A 26,119-nucleotide genomic window follows, 5' to 3' on the forward strand; every position below is an offset into this window, starting at 1 on the left:
TGACAACTCATTAGGTAGTTAGTGACCACACAAAAATCAACCAGTTAAAAAAAAGTCCATGCATGGTTTAAAGCTCTGAATGGTGCTGATACTTCATGCTGACGACAGTAAGTTAGATGCTACAGCACACATGGGAAAGTCAAATGCGGTGTTCTTCAAGTTTATAAATGGTCATACCTCAACTTCATCTTCATCATCGGTCTACCCAACAGGACAGAACAGGACAGGACAGGACAGGATGGAAAAGAAGGATTCTTAGAAGGTACAGAAGTCAGCACAGATGAGATCTCAACATCACATCACATTCTTGAAAGGGGAAATTGGTCACCACAAACCAGGGACTTGCCAGGCCCTACTCTCCTATCTTTATCTGGATAATTGTTCTGTGAGCTTCAAGTCCAGCCCTGATCAGAGGCAGTGAGGACTGGAAGGGCTCCAGGACAACCTACCAGGGATGCTCATAGGACCGACAATCAGCTCATCTGGTTTCTCTACTATTGATTTTAGACCCTGTTCAGAATCCTGATACATGCCTGGCTATATTCTATTGGGTCTTCCACCTCCTGCTGGCTACTCAAGCTCAGTAAGTGGACCAGCCTCCATTCACCTGGCTCTGTCATTAGCTGCTGTCCCCTCTCATCCTGAGTGTTATCCCCTTCCGTGACAGGTTGTTGGGCTTGGACTGTACCTAATCATCTACACACACGCCATAGAGGACAAGTAGACAACTCCCAAGCAGAATGTATCAAGTTACTCTCTCCTCAGAGAAGTTAAGCTCTTTATAAAACTTCACCTGTCTTTCATGGTTGTCACTGAGACAGATTCTCTGTGCTTGCAATTACTTTGCCAGATGTCACTTTATTATTTAAAATTACATAAAATAGCCTTTTGCTAAATACAAATGGAAGATGAAAAAGACATCCCAATCTCTTGATTTAGATTAAACGTGCCTTCAATTTAAGTATTTCCACCCAGATTATATCAAACCCAACTTCTTTGATACTTTTGGAAGTTAAAATGTCAGAAAGCTTCCAGGGCACCACACACATTCCACACCACTCCACCCAAATGGCATTGTGACAAGAGACAACAGAACTGCTTCACTATCCTTTTTTCTTCTTTTTTTGGTCTTATAGCTTATTTATTTAACCAGGATGGCTGCCAGTTTTTCAGCAATCAGCACATGTCACGATGTTGTACTTATAAAACCTTCACCCTCTCCATAGCCCTAAAAGTAATCATCATCCCCATTCCATAGAAGCAGCTGAGGTTGCTGCCTGCACAGTGGAGTCCTCACACTTCCCACTCAGCCCATTTGGATTAGGACAATAGGAGAAAGGAGCATAGATGCTTAGAGCTGCTTTGTCTCTGTCACCATTGCTCTTGAGCCAGTTTGGAGTAGAAAGATGAAGATGGTTAATTGAGCCTTGCCTGGTACTTCCTGGACCAAGGAAAGTGAAGTTCGGTGTGTGACCACAAGCAGGAAGGGTGGGGGAGAAACAGTTCCCTAGAGCTGATACAAACCTGACTCTACAAAATAATATCTTCAAAGTTAACCCTCGGTGTCTCATCTCAGTTTAATTGCTATCACTTCATTCTCATTTTATTCAGTGAATCTATATTAAACATGATGTATTATAGGTTTCTCTAAAACCTCAATATTTGAGGTTCCATTAATCTATATCGACTGCATGGCTTTGGGATCTGTTGTATGTATGTAACTTTCCACCCAAATCTTGACATTCTTGGTTATAAGCTATCCTTGCATAAGCTTTCCTTGGTTATAAGCGTTACTTACATCTTCTTTGATGTCCACTGTAATTCTGGACACGCATGAATGTTTCTCCATTGAGAGTTGGAGTATCTGAAGCCAGCTTGCCTTAGTGACAATATTCTACTATTCCAGCAGATGGCAGTCGTTCTATATAAATGCCATTATAGCCTCTTAATAACCATAAATGTGAACCCAGAGGTCCATACTGTCCAGATCTTAATGTGAACTTAAATATTACCAAATCAAAACCTAGAAATATTTACCTCTGTTTATGACTAGGAAAGTTAGCTATTCTCACCATTTTAAAATTAGTGGGATCTGTTAAAAACAATCTCAAGAATTTGGCAAGAAATTCTGATGTTTTCTTAACTATAAGCATATTGAGCTTGTGTTCTTTTGCCCTACAATGTGTCTCATTTCTAAATAAATGAGTCCTTTTAAAAAATAGTTTAAAAGTAATACTTGGGAATGAAGTGTAGGCCATAGTTTGACCAAGTGGATTCAGTTTGCTGCCTTAACCCTCCAGGAGGATAAAGATCCTGCAGAAACCAGTATCGGGAGAAGACATCAGACTTTTAGCCAATGGCATGGCATTCAGAGCTTCCAGAAGCTGCAGGAAGGGGGGGTGAAAGAGAGAGAGAGAGAGAGAGAGAGAGAGAGAGAGAGAGAGAGAGAGAGAGAGAGAGAGAGAGAGAGAGAGAGGGAGGGAGGGAGGGAGGGAGAGGGAGAGGGAGAGGGAGAGAGAGAGAGAGAGAGAGAGAGAGAGAGAGAGAGAGAGAGAGAGAGAGAGAGAGAGAGAGAGAGAGAGAGAGAGAGAGAGAGAGATATTTTGGTGCTTCTAAGGCTCCAGAGAGTTCCAAGGAAGTAAGAGGTTTGGGTAGAGGTGGGTGGTAAGGAGACTATTAGTCCATGGATTTCTTTAGAATTGTCTTGAAAGTACAGCAAAACGTCTAAGTCAGTGCATCTGGGTTTCCTTATGAAAAGACCCCTCAGGAATGTGGACTCTGTGAGAGAGAAATAAACACATTTCCTCTGTTTTGTCTACAACATGAACACACCTCTGGCTGCAGAAGATAGCCTCCATGAGGTCTTCTTCATTGCTTTCCTTCCTCCTCAAAGAAATGTGCCTGACACGAGCTCAGATGAAGCTTAAACCACAAGGGGTGACAATACTCCACATTACTTAACCCTTGACTCATTCTATTCCTTCTATCAGTGAAAACTCATGTACTGCTTCAATTCCTGCACAAGTAGAAGTTCACAAGCATGGATACAAACAATGAAAAACAAACAAACTGAAGAGACATTCAATAGGTTCCAAATATGATCTGTCAGTATTAAAGATGACTTTATTTTTTTCTGAGTCTGTTTAAGTAAGAAGAAATGTGAAGAAAGGAGTATTCCTGGTAATTTTCTTCTTTTTTCTGCAACTAAACTTTAAGCTTACTCGAAAAGAAAGAGCTAACAGGCTGGGGTTCCATGTTTCACAAAGGCACACTGGAAAAGGGGACCTGCTCTGGCTTTCTTTATTGTTTTTGTGCCTCTCTTCACTCCACCTACTGAGCATATCCTGTTTTGAGTGTGTTATGCACCCAAGGACTAACTAAGCTCAGGGCTAGCCTGACCTGGAGGGGATTAAGAACCCAGGAACAAGGGGAATGAATATGTAAGTATCCAGAGGCATCTCATGGTCCTATAAGAATACTGCTGGATTCACTGTTTCCCTGAATACCTTTGCTTTCTGACATTCTGTGACTTGAAGAACTGCCAAGGGCTCATCAAATCACATCTTGGAGCAGTTACGTCAGTTTTCTATTCACATGCCCCCAAAGCGTGGTCCATGTGACTGAATGAATAACATTGTTATGGTGATTGAAATCTTCAAGCATTTCCAAATTAACACCTCCTTGTCTTCCTGTGATCACAGGCTATCTTTGATATTTTTTCCTTTTCCAATTTTATCAAATATTTAAGTGATATGGGCTTCATACAACACACCAACATAAACTATGCATTTCTCCTCCAGCCACACAATCTTAATTTTTACATGACCTAGGCCTTGATTTGTCACAGATTACATATTCTCAGAAATAGAGGAAGACCATTTTTTTAAGGAGAATTTTTTTTTCCATATCGCACAACTACCCAAACTGTGAGAAGGTTTGATGGTGGATCTTATTTACAAAAAGCCCCACAAAAACAAAACAAAACAAAAAAACAACAACATCAAGAGACTTTTTTGTGAAACTTACGTCGGTGATCATCTTCCCTCTGGTCTTATTTCTTTCTCTGTGGTTGGCCCGCTTTTGTTTCTGCTGCAAAACCCTTTCCCTGGTGGTGCGATACTCTAGTGCAAATTCACTAATGGTCCGGCAGAACTTGTTTATGTTCACTTCTCGAATTGCATAAGGAGGATGGCCCATGAAGAGCAAAAAAGAGTGGAATCTGCAAGGAAAAAGCAGTAATAGCAGTGATTTCAGGGTGTGTGTGTGTGTGTGTGTGTGTGTGTGTGTGTGTGTGCGTGTGTGCATGTGTGTGTGTGTGTGTGTTTGTACTGGAGCTTCTACCAAGTGTGTGTGTGTGTTTGTATTGGAGCTTCTACCAATTAAGCCCACAGTGTTGCATCTGGATTTTTGTTAGATAGTTGGAGATAAGAGTCTCACAGACTTTCCTCCCTGGGCTGGCTTTGAATTTTGATCCTCAGATCTCAGCTTCCTGAGCATCTAGAATGCAGGCATGATTTACCAGCACCAGACTCATGACTTTGGCTTTCTAATTTATTTTTATTTTTTATTGTTATTATAAAGAAGTACAGAGGGGTTACAGTACATAATTGTGACTTCAGTTTAAAGGAACACAAATTACGTATGTAAAATCTTAAGAAACCAATGGACTAAGCTCTGAGGGGAAATGTTTCAAGTGTCTTTTCTAGTAAAAATGTACATAAAGCCATATTCAACTCACTTTTTCATTGATGGAGATTAAGTCAAGGTCGTAAAATTCATTCAAAGGACTGTTTATTTTTAATTGGTGTTTTAACATTTTTCTAATGAGATTTTAGATTTAATTTTTATTGTAATTGTCAGGGTGTTAAACAGAGGGGTTACAGTTCCATGTATCAGGCAATGAACACAATTATTTTGAACCATGTCTCACTCTCTCCCAGTTTTTCCCTCCCATCCCTACCCACGAGATGTACAGTTCATTTTCCACATAGTGTCTAATGAGTGCCACTGTTCTACATGGAAATTTACAGCTTTCATAACTGAAGTCCAATTTTAAGGAAAATAGTGCCATTTCTAGATTATATAATAATTGAATAGTAATAAGAAATGTTGCTTAGAGATTGCTTTAATAATGAGAGTGAGGCATGGTGGTATACACCATACTCACAGCTTCTCAGGAGGCAGAGATCAGGAGGACTACAGTTTGAGGTCAGCCCAGGCAAAAAGTTATTAGTAAAATCCAAATTCAACAAACAAGTCAGGCATGGTGACACAAGTCTATAATCTATATATAGGAGGGATAGATAAGGAGGATCATGGTCTAAAACAGTCTTGGGACACAAGATCCTATCCCCAAAATAATTAAAGCAATAAATAGCTGGAGTCATGGCTCAAGTGGTAGAACACCTACCTAGCAAGCTTGAGAGACTACTTTAGAGCTCTGTATTACTAGGGAAAAATTTCTTTTAGTGAATACTTGGGATAGATATGATACATGACAGATAACATTAATAGATGGTTTGTAAATAAGTACTTCTAAAATTTGCTCAGAATAAATATTTTTTATATTACATATAATTCTAATTTGATTAGAAAAATACAATTTCAGCTTGGCTAAGTTTATTTTTATTTTAGCCAATTAGAATATGAACTAAAATTATTAGTCTATTTGTTTTAAATTTAGTTATTAGGAAATAAGAAAGAAAACAGTGAGAAACAGAGAGAAAAATTTATAGAATGAATAGCATTACATTAAAATGTCACTATAGACCAAACCATTTGTTTTGATCACTCTCATTTGTATAATTTGAACATGGGTGGTATTTCTTCAATGAGGATTGATTTATTCTTTTTTGTGGGAAAAATTAAGTAAATCATACTAATTGTGTTTAGAGGGAGTTGAAAAATACTAACAAAAATTATAAAACTCTTAAAAGAATACAAAGTATAAATCTCACAACTCTGATTTAGTCAGTGTTTGTTTAGATAAGATACCAAAAACATAAGCAACCATTGGAAAGAGAGAGAAACTGAAGTTCACCAAAATTAAAATCATTTGTGCTTCACAGAATATCATCAGGAGACAAGACAGCTGGGTGTTTGTGGCTCATGCCTGTAACCCTAGCTACTCAGGAGGCTGAGATCTGAGGATCACGGTTCAAAGCCAGCCAGAGCAAGAAAGTCTGTGAGACTCTTATCTCCAATTAAACACTAGAAAACCAGAAGTGGCGCTGTGGCTCAAGTGTTAAGAGTGCTAGCCTTGACCTGAAGAGCTGAGGGACAGCAGAGAGAGAGAGAGAGAGAGGGAAAGACAGACAGACAGAAAGACAGATAGAGACAGAGAGACAGAGAGGGGAAGGGAGGGAGGGAGAAAAGACAACCTTCAGAATGGGAGAAAACATTTGCAAATCATGTGTGAGATTAAGCACTTGTGTCTAGAAAACACAAAGAAATCTTATACCTAAATAACAAAAAGAAAAAAAAGATGAAGGAAGGATTTAAATAGGCTCCTAAAAAATAAGCAGAGTCTGGAAATCCATAGAAAGATGCTCGCCATCATAATTACATAGGGGAATACAAATCAAAACCACTTCACACCTACTAGGATGCTATAATCAAAACTTCAAACAAGCATTGGTGAAAATGTAGAGAAATGGGAATTCTCTCAGAGTACTGGTGGGAACAGCAATGGGTTTAGCTGCTACAGAAAAGCATCTGGCAATTCTGCAGGAAATTAAATGTACACCTACAGTACACCTAGGAAATTTTCTCTTGGGTATACACCCAAAAGGAATGAAAATCTGCACACACCAAACCTCCTACACAAATGTTCATAGAAGCTAGGTGCCAGTGGCTCACACCTGTAATCCTAACTACTCAGGAGCCTGAGATCTGAGGATTGCAGTTCAAAGTCAGCCCAGGCAAGAAAGTCCATCAGACTCTTATCACCAATTAATCACCAGAAAACCAGAATTAGCTCTGTGGCTCAAGTGGTAGAGATGAAGAGCTCAGGGACAATACCCAGGCTTAGTTCAAGCCCCATGACTGGCAAAAAAAATGTTTATAGAAACATTATTCCCAATAGCTAGAATGTGAATATTAAAACTAAATATCTATTCATAAATGAATGGATAAACCAAACAGGTACCAAGACAAGGCCATCCATAACTGATTCTACTACCTGTCTTTCATGACTCCAGTCACACTGGATTTGTTTATTCTTTGAATAAACCCATTCCAGGGCTTCAGGTCCTTGTGTAGTATGTAGGAAACCCTGGCTAGACACATAGGCCAAGGAACTGATACTAGCAGTGCTTATGGTGGTGGGAGGGTAAGGGGGTCACTCCACCAGGGAGGACAATGAATGACCAGATCCCAAGTGCAAGTTTTTTGCTATGCCTAGAACATTTTTTTTTTTACCATAGTAGCTGCCTTGGTCATGTTAGTTTCATTCCAAATCTCTCAACCAAATATCACCTTCCCAGGGAAGTCTTTTCTGACCACCTCATGTAAAACAGCACCTTCCTGTTACCCCCGCACCATCTAATGTCTTCCTGGCTTCTACATCCAACTGGCATTACATTTTAGATATAAAATATAGTGTATGACATGACATGAGGATAAGATAGAATACTGTTACTACACTACATATATTTCCTCAGATCACAATCCAAAACCCACATAAAAAAGAAAAATCAAGGAAAGGATCCATTAGCTTCCAGCTGGAAAACTATTTCACCTTATTCCTATGATCTTTCTGAGTCCTCTTTTGTATGTAAAAATAACCTAAGATCTCTTATTCTCCACATAGAGCATTGTTTTGAGATCCAGGAGGCATCCAAATCTAAATATAGAATTAACAAAAAAATGTTCTATTGGATAAATGCCCAGGAGTGAAATTGCTGGGTCATAAGGAAGATCTATGTTTAGCCTTTTAAAAGTATTTTTATTATTTTTATTTTTAAATGTTATTGTAAGGGTGATATACAGAGGGCTTACAATTACATAAGTCAGGTAACGAGTACATTTCATTTTGAACAGTGTCACCCACTCCTTTGTCCTCCCCGTTTTTCCCTCCTTGGAAGTTGTACAACTCATTTCCAGCATAGTGTCTAGTGAGTATTGCTGGTGAATTGGTTGTCCCACTGTTTCTGTGCTTCCCCTTCCCAAATCAGATAGACTTACATACAAGACAAAGGCTACAGAAGTCAAATGCATCAACAAAAGGGAATAAGCGAAAAAAAAAAAAGAACTATAAACAGTACATTTTAAAAAACCCTCTTGTTCCATTTCTTGGAGTTCATTTTGATAAGCATCATTTTATATAGTTATATGTACATAGTTATGGAGCTCTTGTGATCCTCTCCTGAGAATATCCTCCTTTAGTCCCACTGTATGAATGTTTAGAGTGCTGCTTAATTAATCATGTCCAAGAGTAGTTATTTCTCTTTTACTATCACATTTACTTGTAGGTTTATAGGTGCATTCTAATAATTACAAACAAGGGAAACCGTGTTTATTTGGGTCTGACTTATTTTGCTTAGTACAAGTTTTTTCCAAGTCTTTCCATTTCCTTACAAATGGTGCAATGTAATTCTTTCTGATGGAAGTATAAAATGGAAGAAAAACAGCCTCTTTAACAAATGGTGCTGGCAGAACCAGCTGTACAGGTGCAGGAAACTGAAACCTTATATCACCCTGCACCAGAAGCATTTCTAAATGGATCAAAGACCATGTATGACCAGATACCACAAAAATATTGCAGGAAGGGATAGGGGAAACACTAGGGCTCCTTGGCACAAGTCAAAACTTCCTAAGTAAAGATCTAGAAAGACTGGATCAATGGGATTGCATCAAACTCAAGAGTTTCTGCATGGCAAAGGATATAGCTAGCAAGATAAATAGGAAGCCCACAGAATAGAAGACCTTTACTAATTATGTTGAAAATGAAGTATACAACTTGGGTGAAGGCGGGGAGAGTCAAGAGGAAAACCCTGGGAGAAAATGAGGAAAAGGTGATACTGTTCAAAAAGAAATGTACTCATTACCTGACTTGTGCAAATGTAACTCCTCTGTACATCATGTTTACAATAACAATTAAAAAATAAATAAATTAAAAAAGTGACCCAAGCATGTATTTCACAAACAATGATGTAACAACAAGCTAGGCAAATTCACATCAGGAAAAGAAAATCCAAATATGCATTTATAAAGGGAAGTATAAGACATGCTTTCAGAAGGCTGGGCTTTGAGGGAGTAAATATTTCAGGGACTTTGTTGACTTGGTTTCTTCTAGAGTATATGACATAAAGGTCATATGGTCATAGTGGGGTTGGCCCCCATCATGGCTACCCCCAGGCATCAGCCAAACATCTTTGATTTGCTCCATCACTGGCTTATTCACTGCAGTGTATCAATGAGTGGGGTGTTTGGCCTCAAGTGGGGAGGGCAGACTTCAGGAAATGGGATGCCAGTCTGTGCGCTTGTCTTCTGCCTGCTTAGGATACTTCATCCCTCTTCTCAGTTCACTGGGTTTCCTAAGGAAGCTTTTGCCCTCTCCTTTCACCTGCTGCATTTTTCCAAGTGCCTTTTGCAGAGTAACATAGTTATCTATAGGGATGGAAGAGCAAGTTTACACATCCACAGAATGAGTCAGGCAATTAGGGCAGCAGGAAAAAGGCTAGTACAGAGGTCCAACAAGGAAAACAAGATTTTCTGAGTCAAGCAATAGTTTTGAAAAATAGGTGTTGCCCGAGGTAATGGTTAAACTACTTATAATTTTCTAAAGTCTTAAATTTAAGCTGAGATGCATGTCTAAGACAAGTACACTAGTTACAAGCTATAGGGCCCCAAACAAGGTCTTACAACTGTTTCTGAGTCTTATTTTCCCAATAGGAAAGGTGCAAAGCTCCTGTGGAATTCTGCCAGGAAGAAGAGCAGAAAAGTGAAACAAGGCAATGGAGCTCTCTAACTATCTTTCATCTGTATTTCAACAATGTCTTCCTGCTGTAATCACATACACACACACACACACACACACACACACACACACACACACACACACACACACACATCTTGCTAGAGATTTCCTTTTTACACAAGGTTATATACTTTAGGGGTGGCCACTACATTGTACTCACATTTGCCATACACCTGTTACAGCCAATCATAGCTATAGTGAATTTCTGGCCCAGCCTGGTGATCTCCAGTGGGATGGCCAATAATGAGCACATAAGAAGTTTGGTAAGGCAAGACCAACCATCAGCAAGTGACCAGCTTGGATGGAACAATCCAAGCAAATGCATTATATCTTAACAAATAGCCTTATGAGCAAAATGAGTTTTTAACTGTCTAGGACAAAAGAAAATCAGGCACAATAGCTTTATAATTCTACATAAAAGTGTTCTAGTTTCATGACCTCCAAAAGGAAATTATTTATTATTTATGTTTGTAGATTTTTTTTAAAGTTGGGAATTGATCTCATCATACAAAGCATGAAAGCCCACATTCCTTGCCTCTCCTTTTTAGCCATGTTGAGTGTACTTTAATTTTAGTACGACATTGGGTAAAAAAAAAAAAAAAAAACTCATAAAATTTTCCTATCCAGAGAGAAAACGAAAGGTCTAGATAAAGTATATGTAATTAAAATGGTTCATGGCTAAACAACTAAATTCTATAAGTCCTGATTAATAGCTTGCTATCAACTTGCTGAGGAAATTGAGTCCCTTATTCCTATCCTAGCCAAAATCTTAATATGACTCTTCTTTTCTCACCAGACGGTGTCAAGCCTAAGGAATTATGATGACTGAAGCAGCAAATGAGAAAAGCTGGGAGGAGGGGGTGTCATGTGCAGACAAGAGAATCAAGTTTTGCCCTGTTTTCACTGTGTTTGATGTTGGTATAATTTGGGGAAGGGAAAAAATAAATTGTTTAAATAGGGATACAGGTGGACCCATTGTAACAATGAGATGTACAAGACGCTATATTGAAAAATGAACTTTACAATTTAGGCGGGGGAGAGGGGGGAAGTATGGTGAATGGAAGAGGCTCTGAAGCGAATAGAGGTCACCCACCCATGGTATTTTGACCCAGCTTACCTATTTTATCCTCTATGTCCTCTCTGCCTAGCTCACTCTGAGTCCAGGCTGTCTAAGCTCAAGTCATGATTATAAACTAGCAACCCCAGAAAGACTTCTGTTCTTGTAAGAACCATCATAATTTGGGGGGGGAGTCAGGAGGGGGCGAGTATAGTTGAGGTAGAAGGGATGGTAAGGGAAAAACAAAGGAGGAAGCAACAATGCTTGATAAGAAATGTACTCATTACCTTGTTCATGTAATTGTAACCCCTCTGTACAGTATTTTCACAATAAAAAACTTATTTTAAAAAAAAGAATTGGGTTTTAGAAAGCCTGATGTGGCTTACAGAAAATGAAAGGAGAGAAAGAGAGACAAGAGGAGGAGAGAGAGATGGGAGGAAAGTGTCCCTACATCAATGTTCTGTGACAAAGCAAAGGAGAAGAAAGTGGTGCCTCATGTCAGGAAACACCCTGGGGCCTAGGAAGATACAACACTTGGGTTGAAGTCCTGGCTGCCAACACTTACTAAAGGAAGAGCCTTGGACAGCCACAGAGCCATGCTAGACCCCAGTCAGCCTCCTTGTGGGTAGAAGAAGGACTGATCCCCCATTGATATTTCTCTAGTGTAACTCTGAGGAAGACTGGTGTAGAGAAGGAGGGTCCTTACAGCAGAGCCCAGCCCTTACTCAGGCACCTGATGTATGGAGCAGCTGCCAGAGAATCCGCCCTGGAAAGTTCTCAGAGGGCAGACTGAAGGCCAAATAAAGGAAGAACTATTTTTGTCAGTCATGGGGCTTGAACTGTCCCTGAGCTTTTTCACTCAAGGCTAGTGCTGTACCACTTTGAGCCACAATGCCACTTCCAATTTCCTGGTGGTTAATTGGAGATAAGAGTCTGACAGACTCTCCTGCTCAAGCTGGCTTTGAATCAGGATCCTCAGATCCAGGCCTCCTGAGGATTACAGGCATGAACTACTGGCCCCAGCAAGGAAGAACTTTTCTAACAACTATATCTGCCTTGCAAAGGAGAAACTCTCTGTAGGTGACACTGCTCAAGCAGTTGCAGAAACATTTAGGTTTGTCAGAGATCTTACACATACAATTCCTTGTCCAATGGGATTATTTTTTCATCAAATGATGTCTAACATTCCTTCCAACTTCAAGATTCAATTGTATTATATTATTATGTAAGAAAAATGTAAATATCGATGAAACAGTCAGCATCTATAGCATAGGTACACTTACTATATGGAGAAAGTACAATTGTAATAGACCTACAGATCCTTATTTGCAGAATATTTCCAAGAATATAGATCTTTCTATCAGTTTAATACACTTACCTGTTAATTATCCTCCTATGGACAATCTTTAAAATGATAATTCGTTCTGCACAGTCTTTGAGGAACTCTGACATCCGTTGTTTTAAAACTGGTTTCATTTCATGTTTTGCAATTGCCTTGAGGTGATCCCATGAAGCTTTGCATCTTTTCTCCATCTGACATAAATTATCCTGAAGTTGATCAAAGTCAACCTGAAAATGAGAGAGAACATTGCAAGTGCACTGAAACAATTGGACACCAACCGAAATCAGGAGAACAAAGTGCCTCCAGGAAGACAAACATCAAAACCAAATTTGCATCTTGAAATACAAACATACTCATAGCCTAAAAATTATTCACATGAGTATTTGTCATTATCACAACATCAACTTATTTAGTGATAAAACTATTCTCCAAATGAACCCAGAGACAGAATCACCTTTCCCTGCCTTATTTGGAAAGAAATGTTATGCAAGTCTTTGGGAACTGTAAATTAAAACATGAAATGAAGAAATCTAGTACAAGATGAACTGAGTAGATGTCTCATAAAAGTTTTCAGAACACTCTTATTCTTCTGGAATATTTTAGAAGGATAATACTGTAGAAGGCTAAACAACTCACCCTGATCAGATTTGATTATGCCAGGCAGCTAGATTCTCTTTCTGATCTCCTTTACAATTTGAGTATCAAATTATTTTATCTACTCACCATTCACACATTCAACTAATCACCATGGAGGAACTAGTATACACCCATATCAGGCAGTGAGCATGCAAAGACAAACATGAAATGCAACCAAATTCAGCTCTTAAGGAACTTCCTCATATAAACTGGGGATCACACAGCACTCACCAGACCTGTATTGGTCATAGGGCATAGGACCTTGACAGAAAATAAAAGCCATACATACAAAGAATAGATGACAGAGCATGTAAGTAGTTTAGATGAACAGAAATGGACTGTGATAAGGCTTTCGAAGGTAATGCTTTTATAAAATTCCTAGATGAATCAAAGTATTACTTAGTTCTGAAAAATATACTTGATCACATTTAATAGGAGGAGATGAGAAAGAAATTGGGAGGGAAAGTAAGAGAGAAATAATCAGATAAGCAAGCAGGTGGGCTGAAGGGGGGAACTGAGGAAGATAAGGAGTGAGCAATGGTTGGAAAGGGAAGGAGGGCCACCGACAGAAGTTGGAGGAGCAGCAGGATGTGGAGGTGAGCTGCAACTGTCAAGATGCCAATGGCTGTAGTAAGCAAGGCCTAAAAAACACTTAGAAGGGAATTGCTGGTGCGATTTCTGACTACTAGCCCACCCTCAGAAGGACAAGAGAGGGGATCAAGTCAATGAAGGCAGATGTCTAAGAGGATTTCTGGCATGCCTTAGGAAGAAAACCCTAAGACACAGTGGATTCCATGGGGCCAGGAAGGAGAGGGCAGGGCCTGTATTTCCTTGTGCTGTGGAGCCTAAAAGGCTCTGGGAATGAATTCTAAGTGAAAGGCTTTGTGGCCTCCTGTTGTAAGTCACATAAATCAGGTCTGCAGTGATCTTCGGTAACTGCCAAAATTAGTGTGAAGGGGCTAGCTGCAGATTTGGCTTGTGTATTGTTGGGCAGCTGTTAGGCAAGAAAAGTTATGTCACTATAATTTAAATGTCACCTAATCATCCACTCAGCTTTGGGGAAAGGTCTGAGACTGGAGAGGGGTAGGGCTAGGGCAGCCACTGTGATTAGCTATAACAACAAGACTCCTAGGTCAAGGCTATTTGGTTACAGCCAAATAGCTGGGGGAAGTCCCTGGGTATAACTGAAGGATTATATATGAGAAGAAAACCATTGAAGACTCCATCTTCAATTAACCAGAAAAATGCCAGACTAGAAGAGTTTCCAGCTGTGAGCTTTCAGGAAAGCTGCGTCAAAGGGAGAGGCTCTGAATTTTAAGCCCCAAGACCAACCCCTAAACAAACAAGACCACCACAGAAAACCTCTTCTGAGGAGATGCTCCTGAGGAACTTGAAGCAGCAACTGGGGAGAGCTCTGCTGGGTCACTTAAAGTCTTTCTGTCTTGGTTAAGACACTGAACATGAATATTTGTAATGACCATAGAACAGTGCATGGCAGAGAATAAGATGGTATAAGTGCCTGTTTAATAGAGGACTCTGTTCTGAGAAACCTTTTGTCAGCTCTCAGAGCTGGGGAACTGCTGGCTACACCTTTTTCCACTTCAGTTAAGAAGACCATCAGGCTAGAAGAGTAAGAGAGCCAGCAAGGAAACCCTTGATGCCAGAATCTACTCCTTGCTCACTCTTCCCTCTCCTATCCCTTTGTCTCGTATTGGACTCCAGTGTATTCCAGCACTTTCAGCTTCCATTCCACAGATACATACATGTGTTTCCCGAAGATTCCTCCATGTAAGCCTAGCTACTGTGCCCTATTGAAGGGTATCCTCCAGTGAACTTCCTGTGTTTTCCACAACCTTCATTTCTCCCAGTTCTGTCCAAAGATCCTCTTGCACAAGAGGCAGCTATGTGGCCACAGATTGTTACTGTCTCTTTTCTAATAAACCATATGTTCACGAAGATAAAAAACTCTGTACTCACTTTAGCTGAGAGGCCAATGCTATATACTGTTTACAGCCCTATAAAAACATTCCCTGTGCATAAGATCATTGGGATGTCCTAACTTTGGGCAGCAGGGCAGGCCTATCCTCTTCCCTGGCTCCACACTTTACTGTATGACCTAGGGACATTCCAGAAGGAGTCAGGTGGGATTTTGCTGACCTATTTGCCCACCTAAAACAGACTGCATAGTTGTAATATTTTGGAGACTCAACACTCTCAAAAGAAGATGCAGGAGTGAAAACTTGGATGTCAGGCTTGTCTTACATACCTCAGTAGGAAAGAATCTGACCAAGAACGAGTGATAGGAAAAAGATCTTAAAAGCTCATTAGAAATGGCATGAAACGAATCATAGTCACAAACTCCAGAGAAGGGAACACAGACAGCACTGAATGTCTTTCTTAATAGAGCATGTGTGCTGCGGAGATGATTCTCAGGAAGATCCAACAGTAAAGGCCAAGGCAAGGCCGGTGGCTCTCTGGTCAAGGACGTACCTTGGCTGACCTGGTGATGGCTCCAATCTCTGTGTACAGATCAGAGCTGTCTGGAAAGTTTTCCACCACCATGGAGCACACATGGTGGAGAAGCGACTGCTTGTGCACTGTGTCTTTGACTTCTGGAACCTTCTCGAGGTAGCTTAACTCAAACGCTTTGGCCTGTTTGATGACATAAAAAATGAGAAAAATAAGCTTCCTATAGGCTCTTGGAATAGCACCAACGGTCAGTATCAATGCCCAATATTTAGTTTCTCTGGGACTGAAACTCTTGTATCACATGCTCCATCCTCTTTCGCTGACAGCACATGAACCAGGCATACTAGGAATGAAGGTGAGACTCCAGCCTTTCCCGCCACATCCCTGAGCCACACCTGAGACCACATCCTGAATCAGGGTGCCAAAAGACTGGGTCTTTGATATTTGAATATCAATACTTTCTTCCTCTTCTGGCCCTGCTACACATAGGTCTGTTACTCTCGCCAAAGCCAGACCAACAGCAATGACAATAAGTTGTTTTTTTTTAAAAAAAATCCAGATAAATAAGCTCAGGAGGGAAAAAATAAAGTAGATGAAAATTCCAATATCAGTTTCAGGAGTAGCTATATCTTATGAAGAAGCTTATGCTTATTTTGCTAAGTGTCCTCATTTATAGCAAGGTTAAGATTTTTTTTTAAATGACCCTTAATATTTCAAGGCCAAAATTTCTTCCGATTTTCAACAAGAAGGCATAAAAGTTGGTTGTTCTACTTTGGGGAACCAGAAGTACATCCTCTAGCAGCAAATGGCATGGGTTTTCTGACAAGAGAGGCAGGAAGATATAGGATGGAGAAGACTTACATTAGTTCCATTTAGAAAGTTCCCAATGGCTAGGAGCGTAGATAGGATATAGCCCAGAGTTTGATTGTGCTCCAACTGGTCTATTCCTTCTTTCAGGTCCAAAAGTGGTTCTGCTACTTCCTTTCAGTTAAAAAAAAAAGATAGGAGATGAAAACAAAGGTACATTTGGGCTCTCTTTTTAAAAATTTTCATGAAATAAATAATAACATTTCTCCATAGCACAGGTCAACCTCACATGATGAACATTTCTCCTTGGTATGAAACACTGAAAGCAATTTTATAGAATATTTTAAATGCATGTACTGTGTTTTGTTTTATTTTTGTGCCAGTTCTGGGGCTTGATCTCAGGGCCTGGGTGTTTCCCTGAATTTTTTTTCCCTCAAGGCTATAGCTCCACCACTTGAGGCACAGGCTACAGTGCTACTTCCAGGGTTTTTTTTTGGGGGGGGGGGAGTAGGGAGAGGGATATGCAGTTAATTGGAGATAAGAGTCTCATGGACTTTTCTGATCCACTGGCTTCAAACCATGATCCTCATTTCTCAGCCTCTGAATAGCTAGGATTACAAGTGTGAACCACTGAAACCTGGCTTTTTGTTTAGTGTGTGTGTGTGTGTGTGTGTGTGTGTGTGTGTGTGTGTGTGTGTGTGTGTGTGTGTGTGTGTGTGTGTATTGTGACTGTAATTTGTCACATGAGGTTAGAAGTGGAATTTTTCCACTTGTAAGCAAGAAGTGTTGGATTTGAATATGTAGATTTTAGGGTTTTGGATATGGTATTCATCTTTTGCTAAGAGATGGAGACGCATAATTTTTTTCAGCAGGACTTCTGAGCCTGTCTTCTCTCAGCAAATCCATGTAACTAATCTCTCCTGTACTTAACTGCCATTTCTCCACTGCTTCCCACTCAGCCTAAAAATGTACTCTGCTGGTGGTCTAGGAAAGATGTCTGGGCCTTCTGCTTCCTACTTAAGAAGGGCTTCCCAAGACCTTCTGTTTTCTTTTGGTCTCTTCTTAGTTGTTTGCAGTCTGCTTTGTTTTCCTCTTTCTACTGAGCATGTTCTCCTAAAAGGTACCCAAGGTCCTGCTACCTGCTGCTGTTAATGGCAGCTTAGATGATTATCATCAGATAGAAAGATAACAAGAAAGTTTCTATATTGTGCTTTCCTGAATTGTCCAAATTTCCTACAATAAGAATCAGGTTTAATTTTTGCAATTTTTAAAACTAATTAATTTGGAATCCACTAGGCATGTGAATCTGATGCCAGGCAGGCACTTCAGAATAACCCATTATTGGAAGACTGATAATTCAGTACAGGCAGTTCCCATCATCCAGTGTTACTGATGAAACCCAATATAATCAACTTTCCCTCTGAACCTGTGCTTAAAACAATACTCCATTAGCTTAGTATTCATTTAATAGGCATTAATTTACAAAACCCACTAGATTTCTGAATACTTGCATCTAGTGCAAAGTCCTTACCTTTTCTGTGGTTTCATAATCCATTTTAAATGCCCAGAGCTGGAGCCGAGCTGAGAGCTCACTGATAGAGGAGAGCATGAGCAGGAATTGCTCTGCACTGCCCAAGGGAACCTCAGGGTTAGCCAGCTGAGCTTCCTGGATTTTCTGTTTCTCCTCTTCAGTGGGAATCATTGTTAGAATTTTCTGGAAAGATGGGGCGATATAACAGTTCTGATTAGTTAGTGATGCTTTCAAATTCCTATTACAATTTCCCAGTTAATAGGAATATTCTATTTTTAATCCTTTACAGCGATTATATTTTCACAACCAAATATATGCTAAGGAACTTTCCCTGAACTGTTTGGATCATGAACATGAAAAACATTTTAGGCAAGAAGGGTGGAAGGTGAAAGAAAGAAGAAAAATAAGGTAGAAGGCCAGAGAACCACACTTCCTGTTTCCTAGGAAATAATGTGAAATATGCCAAGAATATATACTTTATAACACAACTCATGGATTGAAAGAGTACAAAATAACTCTTTTACAAATAACTCCTAATTACTTTTGTTTGTGAATTATAAGCTATGCTACAAAACTTAGAAATGACAATATTTTAATATTAAACTCAAGTCTGATTGAGGAAAAATACAATTGTATTTAAAAAGAGCAATACCAATTTGAAAAAGAAAAGTGTGTGTTATTTTGCTTTTGTTTCTAATAAAAATTAATTGTTGGAGGCAGAGAAAAAAGACACCAGAAAGATGATTCTTATAGGGTCAAAGTCGTTAGGGATTACATTTTTAAAAAGGTAAACATTCCTCTATTCTCTTGTCTACTCTTATCATTCCCACTTACCATTGTACAGAATGTCTAATCAAGTACACACAAAGATAAAAGCCAAAGAATTAGAAAGATAAAATTGTTCTTATTTGCAGATGACATGACCATCGACATAGAAAACTATTAAGAATTACCAGAAAAGTTTCTAAAATAGTGAGTTCAATAATGTTGCATAAGGTAATTATACAGAAGTACATCTAATTATAAAAACTTAACTCAAATTTTTGTTTTCATTTCCTTATTCCTCATATTGCTCTAGGAATGACAAGAATTTCACAACAAAACTTAGCAACACCATTTTTAAACCACGAAAAGCATTTTCTTACAATGACAAAAATTGTTTAAAGTTATTTATAATGAAGTTAAATAGCTGATAAATCTAATAAGTAAAATATAGGATCTGTGTAATGAAATTAGAAAATGCTGATGAAAGAAATCAAAGGCCCAAATAAATGGAGAGACAAAACATTCATGGATTGAGACTCACAGTCAAGATGTTAATTTTCCCCCAGATTTATCTATAGATTTAATTCCAACCAAAAGACTAGCAAGAATTATTTGTAGATATTGAAAAGTTGATTCTAAAAGTCATATGGTAAGGCAATAGTTCTAATCACAATGAATTTGAAAAATAATAGCTTCAGAAGAATCATATGATTTCACTAGAAAAAAATTAAACTCTAGTAATGAGAAGTATTCTTTAGTTTGGTAAGTCTTAACATATAAGGCCCTCTCATTTATCAGAAGCCAGTAAGATACAATTGCTCTGAAGACGTGTACTCAGAGCTGCAGTCAGAGTGACAGTACAAAAAGTAACACATCAGATAGATTCCCTTCTAACTAGCTCTTCATCTTGGCTCCAAACTGAGACTATCTGGGTAGAATTTGAGCATCAAGTAAGAGATCTTGCTTTTTGTTTGCCCACTGCCTTGTTCTTGCACCTCTGTCCAGACAGAGGAGATTAAAAAATGAGCAAGTCAGACAGATACTACTTCTTTTAAAACATCCATGACTTGAACTCAGCTAGTTATAAAAATTTAACTCAAATTTGTGTTTTCATTTCTGTAATCTTTATATTGCTCTAGGTATGACAAGAATTCCAAAACAAAACTTGCTGACACCATTTTTGACCCACAGAAAGCATTGTCTTGCAATGATTTTTTTTGTTACTTTGTTCTTTTCAGAAAGTAATCTGTTTTACTTTTTTCTCTTTAATTTAAACCATTTGTTCACTGTTGGAGATTTATAAGGTTGCCATCTGCTACTTTATTATTTTTTACACATCACTGACAATAAAAATAGCCTTAAGACAGTAGACGAGCAGGTCAAAACCACCTCCTGTGAGTTCATGCTCTTTCTCCCATAAACAAATTATAATGGGATAAATATAGGGTAAAATTTAAACTTACTTTTCTACTACATCAGGTTTATTGAAGATTTTATGATCCCCATTTAGTTTTAGAGAAAAAGAAACATCAAATAATACTAAATGTGGCAGCCTCAGCTTTTAACTTTCTTCCAGACAATGTCTATTTGCTCTAAACATAATTGGTTTTTATATATGAAATGCATATTTCAGGGAAAATACAAAAATATCCATTTTCATGGACCCAAATGCAATTGATCTGACCATTTCACTTACCTACATATGATACCATAAGAAGTAATTATCTTGCCTGGTGATTTTGAATAGAACCCTTCGGTACAATTATGGGTAAGAACATACTACAAGGTGTGGGTGACAACATCAGAAAGTTGGAAAATTCAGGGCTGAGCGGAGTTTATAAACAACTTGCATATTCTCATGAGAAAATAGTATTCTTCTGAAAAATAAAACCCTCTGAAATCATCTTGATAGTATGTTCTTTCTACTCGTTGAAGCACACTGTCGTGGAAATTGTTTCAAACATACAGATAAAATACTGGGTGCTAGGTTTAACAACCAAAGCAGAGTTGTTCCTCTTCTCCTAACACCAGTCCCAAAGTTGACAAGGATTAAACTAGATATGCACAATTAACAGCAGGGTCTGTGAATCTTCAGCATATTCTAGTTCCATGGTTCTTTGAGCCTCTGCATGGGCAGGCTCACCTGCATGTGTCTAGCATCTACTCAAGTACCTGCAGACAGGTCTTGTGCAACACTAACTACTCAGAAAATAGTTCTGCATGAATAGCCAAAGGAAACCTCTGTTTCCAAGATGCTGACAGTCAAACTGAGCTATTTAAAATGCCATTTGAGACCATTTGATTGTGCCACCCTTTGTGGAGACCATATTCTAAGAATGGGAAAGGAAAAACAAACCTCTTTGTACATCCATTTATGATAATTTGATGACATTTTACCTGGGAAAACATGATTTGTATTCTTTAGAGATGACTCTAAAACAATTTCCTCAAGTTTAATACTTTTCTTTTTGTTAATGAAGTTAACTACTCCTTAGGGTTGCATGATAATCCCAGATGCATACCACTGGTTGCTAAGCAAAGCTGCAGGATGTCCTTTAATACTTCCTAATTACATTTAGGTACACAGAGCTTTCTAATGGCCCTATTATGCTGTGGTGCCGTGCCAGGGTACATGTATCCAAGAAGCAGATGGCTGAAGGCTGTTTGGCCATTAGCTGGAAATCTCATTAGCAAATCTGCAAGTTCACAACTTCCATCTCTTCTCTGTCTCAATTTAACTCTTGTACAGCAAGACTTACCAAACAAGCCCGGTGCACTGCCCAGAACATAGATCTAGGTCTTCTATGTCCACAGTCCCAGCAATCAATGGCCAGAGCTAGTCGATGATCAGGGTACTAGATCCCATATTCTCTATGAGGGCCATTTCACAAGAGTCTTCCCAGTCATACATGAGAAGTGTTGTGGGGTATATAATCCCTGACTTCTTGTAAGCAGCTTATAGATCAAGGATCCTCAGACAGATTGCTTTCACCTCCACAGGAGGTTTAACAATGTCTTGGAGACATTTTTGGCTTTGGGCTAAGTTAGGGAGGGTAGATGTTTCTGGTATGCAGTGGGCAGCAGTCATGGATGCTCCTGTACATCCTGTAGCCCACAGGACTAACCTACAACAAAGAGGATAAAGCTGCACATGTCCATAGTGTTCAGTTTGTGGAACTGCTTTGGAAGGAAACTGATAAAAATGTTGTAATTCCAAATGCTATTGTGACTATGTGTTTACTGGTGACTTTTGACGCATTACAATATTGCTAGAGGGTTACTAGTATATTCTGTGGCTGAGTCCTCTCACTTCAAATGTTTCATGTCTCAATTACTCCCAGGCAGAACTCTTGTAGGCAGCATTATGAGGTGTACCATGTTGCCTCCTGGGTGGCTATATCTCTTATTTTCAGGGAAGAAATATCCCAGGCCTGAGGTATGTTCCTGGGCCAGCCACCCCCAGACTCATACTGTGGGCTCAGGCTCTGGAGTTCACATCCTCTACCTCCCCTGGGCCTATGAGACTGACACAGATGAATGTTGGGACTCATCTTTATCTTTAAGATAAGGACCTTAAGCCTTGTGAGGATGTACCTCATACTCATTGATAGGAAGGCTCCTACCTGGTGCCTGGCCCACAATAGGAGACATAAAAGTCAGGTGTAGTGCTGTGTTCATTCCTTTACACATTGGCATTACTGTAACTATCATCATTCTTTCCTAATCAAAAGGGTGCTTAACTGAAAGCCAGGTAGATAAGGAAAAAGAAAAAAAAAAGGGTTCATTTTAAAATCTAAGTAACTTATTGAGCCTGAAACTTCTCTTATCCAAGGAGAAGTATACTTCAGAAAAGCACAGAAGCACGAAAAAAGCACAAACAAAAAACTGATGGGTTTTCAAGTCCTCTAGATGGGAATGGGAAATATTTTTAAAAGAAGAAGTTTTTATTTTGATCTTCAGTGTGGCTGGCTCTGACTGTATTTGAAGCTTCCTTATGTGGGAATCTGTTTTTTGCCATCTCTAAAGGACCTGTTGTATAAATAGGACAGCCTGAGAGTGCACCCAGTCCACACCTTATTTCTCCTTCATGAAAGATACTTCCTAAGTATCATACTTCATCTATGATCATCCGATATCAGGCACTGCTCTTCTCCCTTGCCTGTGAGGACCTGTGGGGATTCCTCACACAGAGGTCTGGCCTGCTCCTCTCTACTGCTTCACACCTGCCTCAATGCCTCTCCTTATCTCTCTCTGCTGTCTCTTACCCTGCCTTCCCACATGCCCACTTGGATATGCTGCCTGCCTGACTCCAGGACTCACAGTACTACTTCCTTTTAGCTGGGAAAAAAATGCTCATTCTCTCCAGTCCTCTTCCTAGAATAGGATAGGCATGTTCCTCAAAGTCAAACTGCTTGGGCCTTGCATAGGGCTATCATAACAATGTGCCACAGGCTGGGTAGCTTAGAACAATACAAATTCATTTTCTCTCAGTGTTAGAGGCTAGAAGTCCAAAATCAAGGGCTTAGCAGGGCCATGTTCTCTCCAAATGCTCGAAGGGAGAATTGTTTCTTGCCCTTTTTTTAGCTTCTGGTGCTTGCCCTTAATCCTTGACATTCCTTGGCTTGTAAACACATTGCTCTAATTTCTGCCTATGTCGTCACAAGGCATTCTATTCTTTGAGACTCCCTGTGTGTTCTCTAAATTCAAGTGACATTCCCTTTTCTGTGTCTGTGACCAATATCCTTCTTATTATATTTTATCACTCATCAGATTTATAGCCCATTCTATTTCAGTTTGACCTTAACTTGTTTAAACTATAAGATCCTACTTCCGAGTAAGGTCACATGCTGGGTGGGCATGGATATGGGGGGATACCACTGAACTTAGTACAAATCTCCATGAACAATTTTTCTTGTAGACTCTTCTTTACAAAGCACAAAGCACATCTGGCTTCCTGAGATCCAACTCCGGCCCCTACTGCATTGCACACCTAGGGTGGGCATGCTACCTCACTTAAAACCTTTCTGGCAAAGTCTTGCTCTCCTGCTCTGGAGTCAGGCTTTCCTGAATGCTCAAAAATTTCAACTAAGACTGAGTAAATGGCTCCAATCACAGGCTTTTTAAGAAGTCCGAGGTTCCTTTCTAATAGGATGGGTTGAATGTCACCCAATGTCACAATGCAGCATGGCAAGATTCTTCACTAATATCCAGTGGGTCCTCAGGTGATATCACAACTCTGCAGGAATGCGTGAGCTGGCAAGTACCTCTGTTATTCATCTCCCATAATTAGAATAAGAGATCTCACCTGCATCAACTGGCACCAGTCCATGGTGAAAAGAGGGTAAAGCCAGATAGAAGAATAAGAACCTTGGCACAATAAGCTAAGGTGTGGCTCCAGCTGGACTGTCTACTACACAGTAATAGCCACATCACCCAACATCTCCCTGCTTTTGACATTCAGGTCCACCAGTAATATAGCCTCCATTGACTCGGTTCTCCAGATTATCAACTAAGACATGGCTGTCCATATTCCAAGTGTCCAGGAGAGGAACAGAGTTCTTTTCATGGAAGGGAAAGCATATTGAAATCCCACATTTACAGTTAAAAAAAATATATATTTGACTTGAAAAGCTGTGAAGAAAGACCCCAACACCCAGGTTGTAGCAGTCTTTTTTCTACTTGGAGATAGGCCACATGGGGTCAGAGAGAGATCCATAAATAAATTAGGCAGTGAGGATTCTCACAGGCCAAGTGAGGCTCATCTCTACCCCTTACTCCCGAAGAGACATGTAAGAAAACTATTAACATTATTCTGAGTCTGGTTAATAAAGTAAAAAGAGGCAATACTGGAAATTGTACTGGAGGCAATCATGTAAATTTTAACTTGTTATTATTAGACAATATAAATAATGCTTGACAGAGCTTCTCTTACCTCAATTCCTTCTTTGTTTAAGGCATATTCATCAAAATTCAAAATAGCTATCTTAATTGTTCTTGGAGGGGGCAGGACTGTCAGGCCAATATTGATGGCATTGCTCCTCTTGGAATCTAGAACGATGATCTCCTGTCTTTTTCCATCTGCAGCAGTTTTCTTTGTGATAAAATAAGGAAAATCAAAGATTAATGCATCATCTTTAGATCTCTCTGGATTTCAGTATTAGATCAAATTCACTCCTTATTTAGAGATGAAAATAAATGGCCCTGGTTCAGCTCAGGGAAGAACTGGCTACTGCTCAGCTCAGAAGAAAGAGATCAAGGATTAGACTCTGAGACGCTGCCAAGCTTGGGTCAGCAATGGAACTTCACGAGTCAGACACATTACAAAATGAAATTGATTTTCCTTCAATTGGGGAAAATGTGATCTTTTGCAAGGGGGGAAAAAAAAACCCAACCCTGTTTTTCCATAAAAGCACTGAAAACAAAGTAGAATCTTTCAGAGTTCTTTTCCTGTGGGCTGTGGGGTGTCAGAATGTGTCTTGGTTGGCTCATTACATACGGTGTGTGCCCAGAGAAGTGAGTACACATGCTGAGAAGACAGATCCAGAGGGAGAGGCCAGTGTGATTGGCCTGTCAGCCCCTCTCATCTCTGGCTGCACTGTCTCAGGGCCTCTTTTTCAATTCAAATATCCCATGCCTTTTAGAACAGAGTATCTCCATCTTTGCTGCCATACTTAGCCCTCTGTGCAGCTGCCCATTGGAGGACGGTGAACTGGGGCTTTCCAAGGAAGAGAAGTGAAAAGGCATATATTGATGAAGAGGAATGAGGGACAATTGGTCACAGAGAACAAGAAAGAGAACAGGGAACCAAAGTGTCTTGACCAACTCATGGACAGTGTGGCTTTACTGTTCACCTAGGTACCCCTCTCCCCCACCCCTAAGGTAAGTCCTGGGCCTTCCCTCATCCCTGTGGCCAGCTTAGGACTAGACATGGCTGAAACTCAGTATATCTGTGTGACACACTGAATGTATTTGTGTTCCTCCCGACTCATATGTTGAAGTCATATTCCTAATGTGATGTTTTTTTGGAAATGGAGACTTTTAGGGTTTGGGTAAGATCTCAAGAGTGGGGTTCTTGTGATGGAATTAGTATCATTACAAAAGAGGTCAGAGATTTGGCTCTCTCCACCACACTACAAGAAAAGTGGCCTCTGAAAGCCTATGGGAATTTTTACCAGAAGCAAAATTGGTCAGTACATTGTTCTTTAGACTTCTCAGTCTCAAGAACTATAAGAAGCGAATGTCTGTTGCTGAGGTCACCAAGTTTATGGCAGACAAATACAGGTTATGAGGTGCTGAGACAATACTTGGCATCTCCCAGAGCTGGGACACAGCTGCAAGCCCTCACCCTTTCAGCAGTCAGAAAGTTAAGTACAAGCAGCAATGGAAGTGAGGGGCAGATAGGAGATCTGACTCAGCAGGCTTCCAGCTCTTGCTTAGGTTTTCTCTGGGAATGACTACTGTGAATCATAAGAAGCTTAAAGTGGCAAAGATCCGGATGGAGAAGACACACTAAGCATGGTGATGGGGTGTGTT

At 39.7% G+C, this 26,119-nt stretch overlaps 1 protein-coding gene across 7 annotated transcripts in view; it reads right to left on the reverse strand.

Annotated features, from left to right (window-relative positions):
* Positions 1–26,119, reverse strand: part of Fhod3 (formin homology 2 domain containing 3) — a 430,675-nt gene that overhangs the window by 17,747 nt on the left and 386,809 nt on the right. For 4 of the 7 annotated variants that reach the window (XM_070029306.1, XM_070029310.1, XM_070029307.1 and 1 more), the window contains 6 exons: positions 24,519–24,677; positions 17,822–18,004; positions 16,345–16,464; positions 15,505–15,666; positions 12,415–12,605; positions 4,027–4,219 (listed from right to left, as the gene is read on the reverse strand). In XM_070029306.1, coding sequence (XP_069885407.1) covers positions 4,027–4,219; positions 12,415–12,605; positions 15,505–15,666; positions 16,345–16,464; positions 17,822–18,004; positions 24,519–24,677 — 1,008 coding nt within the window. Of the gene's footprint in view, positions 1–177; positions 202–4,026; positions 4,220–12,414; positions 12,606–15,504; positions 15,667–16,344; positions 16,465–17,821; positions 18,005–24,518; positions 24,678–26,119 lie in introns of all 7 variants that reach the window. The other 3 variants (XM_070029308.1, XM_070029303.1, XM_070029304.1) reach the window with 1 other exon arrangement.

The sequence above is a fragment of the Dipodomys merriami genome, unplaced genomic scaffold (genome assembly GCF_024711535.1).
Source record: "Dipodomys merriami isolate MVZ:Mamm:240054 unplaced genomic scaffold, mDipMer1.0.p SCAF_2, whole genome shotgun sequence".
Taxonomy (NCBI): domain Eukaryota; kingdom Metazoa; phylum Chordata; class Mammalia; order Rodentia; family Heteromyidae; genus Dipodomys; species Dipodomys merriami.